The sequence below is a fragment of the Sminthopsis crassicaudata genome, chromosome 3 (assembly GCF_048593235.1).
Source record: "Sminthopsis crassicaudata isolate SCR6 chromosome 3, ASM4859323v1, whole genome shotgun sequence".
In the NCBI taxonomy this organism is placed as follows: Eukaryota; Metazoa; Chordata; class Mammalia; order Dasyuromorphia; family Dasyuridae; genus Sminthopsis; species Sminthopsis crassicaudata.
The window spans coordinates 29,156,513-29,167,246 of NC_133619.1; the positions used below are offsets into that span (position 1 = coordinate 29,156,513).

The window sequence follows — 10,734 nt, forward strand, 5'->3', positions numbered from 1 at the left end:
CTCTCCCCAGTCCAATTCAAAGTGATTTATTTAAAACTCTAACTTGACAATGTGACTCTGTTTCTCAATTAACTGCAGGATTTTCCTATCACCTCTAGGTGAAAACAAAAATTCCTCTGTAAAGGCTTTCACAGCCCAGCCCCAATCTGTCTCCCCATTCTCAGGAATCATTCCACACTCCACAAAACAGCCAAACTGCCCTTCTCACTGACCCTTCTCCTTGAATTCCAACTCCCATTTCCAAGCTTTGGCAAAGGTGATTGGCTCTCCATAAAGAGATGTCCTTCCTCTTTCCCTCTGCAGCCATACAGTATTCTTCTTTTTCTTTAGGATCCACTTCAAACATCAGCTTCTGCATGAGACCTTCTTTAAATACTCACAGCTGCTAATGCACCTCTCCCCTAATTACTTTTAATTTAACTAATTAATTCTCTTGTTCCTTCTTCTCTAAATAAGGGGAAATTATACTGTCCTTCCAGAAGACATCTCCCAGTTCATGAACTGATCTCCAAGGGGGTTCTTCTCTCTATGGAGAGGGGTCAGTCTCCCCAAAACCCACACCAGAGTTTTGTAGGGACATGCTGTCACCCCATAAAATGCAAAGTCCAGAAGAGGAGTAAAGGCTTCATTCTCTTTATACTGCAACTTCTAGAACTTAGTACAGAGCCTGGGACACAGAAGACTGAAGAAATACTTGTTAATTGATTGATTGCAGTCTCCTAACTCCAAACTCAGGGATCTGTGTGCTAAATACTGGATTCCTGGATTTGAACAATGTGAAAACTTGTACCCAATCCAAACTAATTTTTGAGCACTGAATGTTTTCCCCCAAAAAAATTATAAAATGGTTAGGAACAGCTGGGTGGTGCAGTGGTTAAAACTTAGCTCTGGAATCAGGAAGAACAAGTTCAAATCTGGCTTCACACACAGCGCTGTGTGACTGAGCAAGTCATTTAACGCTATCTGCCTCAGTTCCTCATCTATAAAATAAGCTAGAGAAGGAATGGCAAAGGATTCCAGGATCTTTGTCAAGAAACCCCCCCAAAGGGGCACAAAGGGGACTAAAATGATTCAATAACAAATAAGATGGTTAAACAGTAAGAGAGCACAAAACCATGAGTCAGCTTGGACATGTTCTACCATGGGACAAAATCCTGGGAGAACTGACTCAACGAATTAATATGCTACCAGTTTCCTGTGCTCCCACTTTGGTCAAAAGAATTCATGAGATAAGAAGAATATTCCAATATTCCCAGTACTAGAGAGACTTGGGTAGACAGAAAGTTATTTTATTTTAAGAGGACCGGAAGAAATTTTAGAGAGCAACTAATCCCTGCTCCCTTACTTTACAGATAAGGAAACAGAGGCCCAGAGAGCTTAAGGAATTTAGGCAGGAAGTAGCAGAATCCAGATTCTCATTGAGATATTCTGACTACAAAGCCAGACACTTCTCTGCATCACTGAAACTATAAACTAAAGTGAAGGATGCTTTGTGCTGTTTCTTAATTTTTTTTCCATGACACATTCTATGCTGAGGGCTTAATTTAATTTATTATTAACTTATTTGTTTACTTTATTCTCATACATTAAGGATTTTTTGTGAGCACAAGAAATACCCCCCATCCCCCACTGGAAGATGGGCTATAAAGGGATTAAAAGAGCAAAATAACTTGAATTTTAAATTGCATTTTGGAGGAGGAGAGAGAAGGCTGACTCAGTGTTTAGAAGCCCTCAGGCTGAAATCTCCTCTCTGTCATTTCCTAGCTTAGTCAGTGGAATGACCTTCCTGGTCTTCATCAAAAGGGATTGGACTGGTCAAGCCCTTCACAATTTGTTGCCACCCCCTATATACCCACTTCTCTTAAGTACCTAGAGTCGAGTCCAATCTGACCTTTCTTCTGGTCCTTATAAGCACAACCGAGACTTCCATCTGTGGGTCCAATGCTCCCTCATCACCTCCATGGGGGAGAATCCCTTCCTTCCTTCACTGTGGAGCCCAGTCCTAGCAGCTCATCCATCCATGAAGCCTTTCAAGACTCTTCACCAAATGTGAATTTACAACATAGGACACTAGGCGGCACCATAGAGCCTAGAGCCCTGAGCCTGAATTCAGGGAGACTAAATCTAGTCTCAGACACTTCCCAATTATGTGATCCTGGGCAAGCCATTTAACCTGCCTGGCCTCAGTTTCCTCATCTGTAAAACAGAGGTATTGACAATAACACCTACTTCTGAGGACTGCTGTGAGGAGCAAATATATGTCAAAGGGCTAGGCACAGAGTCTAACATACAGAAGGCATTGACTAAATGCTTATTCCCTTCCTTTTTCTCTTCAATAAAAATTGATTAAGCTTGGGCAGCTAGTTGGTGCGGTGGATAGAGTACCTGCCCTGAAGTCAGGAGGACCTGAATTCAAATGTGACCTCAGACACTTAGCACTTCCTGGCTGTGTGACCCTGGGCAAGTCATTTAACTCCAATTGCCTCAGCAAAATAATAATAATAATAATAATAATAATAATAATAAAAGAATTATAACTACAATTTGCACACTACACTATCCACTGCTGCCCCTCGTTCTCACTCTTATATCTACACCATGGGCTGAGAGCATGGATGGAAAGCACTTGGTGAATCTTAGAGAACTATGGTGTTGAATTTAATAAATATTATTAGATACACTGTGAAATAAGAAGATGATAGGTGCAAAATTAAAGCTCTATGAAATTACTTAAATGAGTGATTGAATTTTATTAATGCCTCCCATTCATATAATGCTTTAAGTATTATTTTCAACTTCATAGCTACCAACACTGGAATTGCTTTCCCCATCTTAGAGCTAGAAAAACTGAGGCATGAAAGATTAGGTGACTTGCCCAGATCCCTACAGCTTAAGTGTGGCAGAAGCAAATTTGAACCCAGGTCTTTGTAATCCAACAGCTGCTCTCTATCCATTATATCACACTGCCTATATATATTTTTTTTCTTTTTAGGCTTAAAAATAAGTATGTTCCAAGGGAACAATGAAAATGAATAAATCTAAAGTAAATTTCATAAAAGTCATTTAGATGCAAAAATATTTATAACAAACCTTTTATAGAAACAATAACAAAACAGAAACAAAGCGTCTGAGGCCTTGTTTGAACAAGAGTCTTCTGGACTCCACTTTGCAACCAAGCCCTTCATTTACAAGTCAGCAAATTCAGGATCAGGAAAATGAATTGATTCATCCCAAAGTCACATGAACAGTGATTGTCAAAGGTAGGATTTGAATTCAGGTCCTTGGATTCCAAGGCTCTTTCCTCTGTCCCACTTCCCTATAATTCTGTTTTGATGTTTGTTTTTTTTCTCTTGAAAGGCAGTAGCAGTTTCAGTCAAACTACTGTACTAGCAATCATTGCTCAAACACAGCCCTCCATCTCTCGTCTCTTCCCCTTTGCCCAAGCAGGACTCTCCCTGACACACACACCTAGGATGCCATCCTTTTTCACGTCTACTTCTTGGAATTCTAGATCTCTTCAAGGCTCAGCTCAAGGGCCACCTTTTCCACTGGGCTTTGCTGGAGTCCCAGCCATCAGTACTCGTCCTGTACCTTATATTATTTTGTATTTACTTTGTATGTGCCTTATATTTACTTATCTATCTGTGTCCCTTCCTATGCCAATAACTCCCATAGACTGTAAGCTCTCTCTTCCCTTTTGTTTTTGTGTCCCCAGTATCTGGCACATAGTAGGTGCTCAATAAATATTTGTTAAACAAAGTAGGGTAACTGGAGTTCTAAATAGATTCTGGATGAGGGAGAACAACAGACCCGGTGGAACAAACACAGGAATACTAGAAGTCTGAACAAGGCCTTCTGAACTTAACCTATCAAAGAACAAGTCTATTCAGATATCAAAGGTTGCCCGTCTCTATCAGCTTCAGAGACCCTGGGGCCCATTAACACAAGAATAAATATCCTCCAAGACTGCAGAAGTTCATGGATTTAGTGTGTGATTTTCAGGTGCTAAATTATTTAAATGACGGGTGTTTATGAGTGTATGAAAATGTCAATTCAGTTTTAAAAATTGATGATCCAGATGTTGCCAGGGCCAGGCTAGATGAAAAAAAAAAAAAAAAAAAAGGACAAAGAGACCAATGCATCACAAGGGAAATTAATCTAATGAAATCACCATTTCCTTGGGAGATTTATGCAGTTATTAGCAATTTAATAACAACGAGCTGCAGAGGATATGGATTTACATGAAAAGCATAATAAAGGATGATCAGCATTGGTCACTGTCACTGCCTGAATATCTGCCATAAGGAGCAAAGAGAAGCCATGGTACTAACATAATAGAAGTGCCCATGAATCCACCAACAATGGAAATATAAAACCCAAGCCTGGGGAGAACTGTGGAGAGATGGATAGGATGAACATAGGAGATTTCTGTGACTCAAACTCCAATCTTGCCTTTCTAATTGCCAACTGGACTTTTTTTTTTTCTTTTTCATTTTTCATTTTTTTCTTTTATCTTTTTCTTGACATTTTAAATTTTTTTTTTAATTTTTATTTTGACATTTATTTCCAATTGCCCACTGGACATTTATGGCATCTCAGGGATGTGATGGCCAAAACTAGCCCCTGACTTCTTATTTTGCTCTTTTCCAATTTTCAGCCTCTCCACATTCCAATCGTTTTACTTTATTCTTTCTCCCCTTTTCATTCCCCCACCATCCCAAAGGAGGTTATAGTTAAGAAAGGATATATTTATATAAACATGTATATGTATACATTCACATACATATACCCCCCCCCATACATACCTATATTTTTCCTGGGCCTGCTGATTCTTTGCTTTAATTATGCTCCTTAACTTGCTTTGCTATTATTTAACAACCGGCTGCATGCATCCTTCCTTTGTCTTCTTCCCTCACCTTTTGCTTCTCCGTCTGCTCATCCCTTCCCCCTTATTTCTTTATAGATTTTGGAGGCTACTATATCCTTCATAGTATATATGTAGTATTGCCTATTTAACCCATTCCAGATGTGAATAGATTTTTCAAAACTACAAGTCCTCTTCCTCCCCTCTAATGCACCTCACTTGTATAACATGATTATTATTTTAACTCTGTCCTAATCTTTCTTTTGAGCTCTCTTATTGTTGATGTCAATCTTAAACATATGATATACATTTCCTTTGTTAAAAAAATATACAATTCCTCCATGTTGAGTTTCTTGAAGTTGCCCTTTGATATTAGTTCTTATATGTTAAATTTTCTATTAAGTTTGGATTTAATTGATGAAAAGTCCTAAAAATCTTCAAGTTGGTTGAATATCCATTTTTTGCCTTGTGCAATATTATAGATAATTTTGCTGCGTATGACATTTTTGGCAGCAGATCTAGTTCTTTTGATTGTCAGTAGGTATGATTCCAGGACCTATTATGGCTGCTGATAAGTCTTATACAAATCTAATCAAAGCTCTAACATGTCTGAATTGTTTTTTTCTTGTTTCTTATAAAAGTTTCTCTTTGATCTAGGGGTTTCAAAATTTGACAATAATATTCCTATGTGTTTCTTGTTGAGGTAGTGATCAGTGGGCTTTTTCTATCTCTATTTTCCCCTCATGTTCTATCACTCCAGGATAAATTTCTTGGATCCTTTCTTGCATTATTGTGTCCATGTTCTAATCTCAATGTGCACCAGGCAGCCCTCAGTTTCCTTATCTCTAAAATAGAAAGAGTTGTACTAGATGTTCCTTAAGGTTTGTTGCAAAGTTTTTCAGTTGGACAAGAAATTTCCATTGTACTTTAGGACTTGGTATTGTAACAACAGCTGACAGGATAAGAGTTGTTAATGGAATGCATTATAAAAGATTCATTCTGTAGAGTCAAACATTAATGGAGAAAAATGGCACTATGAGAATGAGATTGTGAACAAGCAGCATATTGCTTTTTGATAAATTATGAGAAAAATAGGGCGATGATTATATTTCTCTACAAATGCCCTATCCCAGTGCTGCCTCGCGGCTTCATGGTGACCCTGGCTTCTGGGAGGCCATGCCAGGGGAACATGAACTGTCAACAGGTTTTATGAAGCTGAAAAATATTTCAGGGAAGGCTATGGAGATGGAAGATACAACAGGTGTCTGAAGACCAGCTTAGCAAAATTCAGAGAAGCCTGTTCCCAACAGGCTGGCCATCAGGAAGTGATTTTTTTTTTGTGTGTAAAAAAAACTCAGAAAGATGAAGATCTTAGAAAGAGGGGTCACTAGATTTTCCAGGAAGGGGTTCATAGGCAGAAAACATCATAGCACCACAAAGTACTAGGGAAGATTATGTTAAAAAGTAACAGGATTTTTTTTTTTTTTTTGTGGGAAGTGAGAACCTATCTGTCAAGTACTTACTGCTTTCCGTTTGAGAATGTAATCTAATCTCCAACGATTTCCTTCCACCACTGGGCGTTTCAGGAAGATTTCTGGACTCAACCTAAAATTATAAATTATAGTCCCAAAGTTATTCAAATGATCTGTAAAGTAAGCTGACTTCTGCTTATGACTCAATAATAAGAGAGAAATTCAAAAGCAAACTCATACCTATCTTTCCCTTGGTTAGTAAATAGTTTGGTCCATATATAGTAAAAATAATAATTTTTTTTAAAATAGTGTAATCAAAAGATGAGTGACATCCTAATATACTCATCTAATAATGTGGGACCAAAAAAACATCAGTTGAAATATGTATTTATTTAGGACAAATATATGTATTTATAATGGGAATTCAGGACCAGGTCTTGGCCAATAGAACTAATATAAGGATTATAAGTTCATGAGGGTTATAAGGATGTCAAATTTATTTTTTTTAGGAAGTGAGCAATTATTATTTATTGATGCTTTTATTTTCTTCTTCTTCTTCTTCTTCTTTTTAATTTAATAGTTTTTATTTACCAGATATATGCATGGGTAATTTTACAACATTGACAATTGCCAAACCTTTTGTTCTAATTTTTCCTCTCCTTCCCCCCCCCCACCCAGATGGCAGGTTGGGATGTCAAATTTATTGAGGGACAAAGATTATGCCAAAAAAAAAAAAAAAATGGTAGAAGTTGTTCAACATATCCTAGTAGGTTGCAAAACATTAAGGGATTTTTGAATGCCTAGAAAGAAATTACCTGGAGCCGGAATGAACTACTCAAAGCTCTTTACTTTTCATAAACTAATATCCAACAATTATACAAATCCCAAAATACCCTTGAGAATTCAACAAATAAACTTTCCCAAAGCTGGGAATTCTTAAAGACAAAAGTGTTGAATATGATTATCTAAACATTCTTCCCTGAATCTAGTAGGGATTGTTTCATTTTTTGCACTTATATCTACAGTACCTAGCATAATGTCTGGTTCATAATAAGTAATAATAATAAATTCTAATAGTAATAAATTATTTTTATTGAACTATAAAAAGTTATGGATAGCATAATGGCCCAGTCTTTGTCCAAAGAGAATTTCATTTATTTAATAGGAAGTGTGGGGTACAGCATAAAAGATTTAACTAGTGTATATTTTTTAAAGAGGGGCAGTTAGGTAGTACATTGAATAGGCTCCAGGTCTGGAGTCAGAAAGACTCATGTTCATGGGTTCAAGTCTGGCCTCAGACACTTAGATATGTGACCCTAGACAAGTCTTTTAACCCTATCTGCCTCAATTTCCTAGAGAAGGAAATAGGAAAGCACCCGAGTATCTTAACCAAGAAAATCCCAAATGGAATCATAAAGGGCTGGACATCTCTAACTACAACAACAACAAACAACATTGTTACTTCACTGTTAGACCCCATATAACATCCCAAAAAAGGATTTTAGAATAATATGGATGGTTCTATGAATTCTAGAATAATTGCTATGACCAATCAGGCTTTTCTCAGCTGACCTGGGGAGGTAATGACCATGATGGATAACAAACAATAGGAACAACAATGATGATGATGCATGTTCATTTCTCTTGTAATAAATCTAGTTTTCACATAAGCTTCATAAAGTTGTGATTCCCTGATGACAAACCCAGCAAGCTCTTATTATTAAGCATAAGCAAGGTATGGATTATTTCATTTTTCTTTGAATTCTTGGTACCTAGCAGTGCTTGAAATCTCATATTTGTCTAATATTGAATTGAATTAACCATGTCACTCTCACTCCCACTCAAGAGTCTCTTACAGTATATGATTTATGGTGAAGAGACTATTCCAAGAGTTGCATAGGTTACCAGGCTCACTGGATGGGTTATCGGGCTCATTTCTATCAAGTGCTCTCTAAATGAATTGTTTTGTGTTAAGCACTACCTCAATGCCACTAAAAGGTGAAATACCGGTGTATAACTCATGTTTATTCCAGTCAGGTTTATTGAAGAATATGCGTTACTTCAAGAAATGAATCACAGTTGGCAGGATCTCAAATGACTCTGGATTTTAGGGAGCATGAAAGCTGCCAAGGCCTCTTGAGGTGCTTCCTGATTGAAGGATCAGGCCTGTTGGGTTCCTTTCCTCTGCTAGCTGTCTCTGATAGCAGTATCTCCAGCCACATGAAGGTCAAAAGATGAATCTTTGGCAACCAGAATTTGAATCTGGATAGCTCTGGCTCATGCGGAGAAGAGCTCTACTTCTGATATCATTATCTGCTAAACCTCTTCTCTCCAAGTGTTCTTGAAGATTTACAAGCACTAATTGATTATGGCCACACTCATGTTCATTTCTGGGCATGAGCAACTTCTGAGGAAATTGGACCTTGTTACATATCCAAGACCTTCAACATCCTTAGACGCAGGTACTGTTATATGGGGACAGACTTGTGATGGTCTTGTTCCCATAACTAACCTAAAGATGGGACATTGAGAAATGACAGTTTTCATAGCATGGTCAGTCTGCTCAGCTTGGACACTAATACATATTCTGAGAATGCTTGTGACAGGTTATTTGTTATCTTAGACCAGGGGTTCTCAAACTACGGCCCACAGGCCAGATGCAGTCCACTGAGGATATTTATGCGGCCCACTGGTGTAAGGATGTGGTTCCCACAAAACAAGAGAAGGGAATTGTAAGGGCCCTTTAAATGGGCGGTGCCACAGTGCAACGGGAGATTTGAGTGGCCCAGAAGTACTCTCTGTGGATATAGGACTACCCTGTGGGTGGGATCCTGTCCATATTGATAGCTGTAATGGGTGACAGCTCTCTAGCTGGTTGGCTGTGTGTGTGACCTCACAGGCCCTTTATAAGCCCACTGCAGACAGCAGTCGCTCTCTTTAACCTGGCTCCCTAGCCTGGGGTAGCCAAGCCAAACCAAATGGATGGATAGCTAAGAGGTAAGGAGTTTGGTAGTGAACACGTGGGTCTTCTGACCAGGTGTTCACTAGGGAACCAATAAGTCAGGGCATCAAGTCAGGGCATTATGTGAGTAGGTATAATAAAGGCTTTTAAGATTGCACGTGGCTGTTCTTGAGTGTGCTACCGGTTATTAAACTATAGATTCAAGAGATCGTGGCCAGAGACCTTTGAAGGCCTCAGAGGAGGCAAGCCGGGTAGAGTTGACACTGCAAAGGTCAGTAGTCAAAGGTACTCTGTTGGGTCTAGGGCAGACTAGTAATTGTAACTGCCAGGAAGGCAGATTACACATTGGGTTATGGCAAATGGGCTGAGGGGTGGAGACAGAGTTTGAGCTTTTGTTTTTACTATAGTCCGGCCTCCCACAGTCTGAGGGACAGTGAACTGGCTCCCTATTTAAAAAGTTTGAGGAACACTGTCTTAGAATGTCAGGGAAGGGGAGTGGAAAGGGAAGGACTAGGAAGTCTTTTATTGAAGTTAAAAGAATAAAAAGGTATAAGCCTTTTGGCAAGGAAATTCATGAGTACACATATGGTTATGTTTCAAAAGAAACTCAACACATGAGCAAAAAAAGATGACATGAAAACATAATAAACAGACAAATGTAACTTTCTCTTGAGAAAAGAATCTCCTAAATTCAGGATCACACTTGTGGTACCAATATATAAAAAGAACCATTAATAATGGGGCAGCTGGATGGTACAGTGGGTAGTACAGGGCCTGGAGTCAGGAGAACTCATCTTCACGAGTTCAAATACAGCTGGAGACATATATTAATTGTGTGTGTCACCTAGGCAAGTCAGTTAGCACTGTGGGCCTCGGTGTCCTCATTGTGAATTGAAACAGAGAAAGAAATGGCAAAGCCCTCCAGATCTTTGTAAGGAAACCCCAAATGAAGTTGAACCCGATTGAACAATAACAGCACAGCAATATTATTACTTCATTATTAGACTCCATATTACACACTATACTGGCCCTTTATATAATACAGGATGGTCTATAGTGTCTAGAATAATTGCTACTCAGGTATTTTAATGACTAGACAGACTTTTAAGAGTGGGTAACAACTATCATGGATATCAAAAAATAGTACAATAATGCTGCTAATGCTAACTGCCAACATATCACTTTAAGATTTGCAAAGAACTTTCCATATGTTACTTCATTCAATCCTCACAACACTGGAAATTAATTATCTATTCCCATTTTCTTATCCCCATTTTATAAGTAAGGAAATTGGGAATGAGAAGAGCCAAGTGATTTTCCCCTCAAAAAATGAGGGAAGCAGCTTTGATTTCAGAGTTATGTTTTTACCAGATATCAGTCTCAGAGTCATTACTCATTTGAATATAGACAGGAGCGAAAACATTTAACACTCTGTC

At 38.4% G+C, this 10,734-nt stretch overlaps 1 protein-coding gene across 4 annotated transcripts in view; it reads right to left on the reverse strand.

Moving 5' to 3' along the window:
- PLD1 (phospholipase D1) overlaps positions 1 to 10,734 on the reverse strand; it is a 268,046-nt gene that overhangs the window by 90,248 nt on the left and 167,064 nt on the right. For all 4 annotated transcript variants that reach the window (XM_074298190.1, XM_074298191.1, XM_074298192.1 and 1 more), the window contains one exon: positions 6,388 to 6,469. In XM_074298190.1, the coding sequence (XP_074154291.1) occupies positions 6,388 to 6,469 (82 nt within the window). The remainder of the gene's footprint in view (positions 1 to 6,387; positions 6,470 to 10,734) is intronic.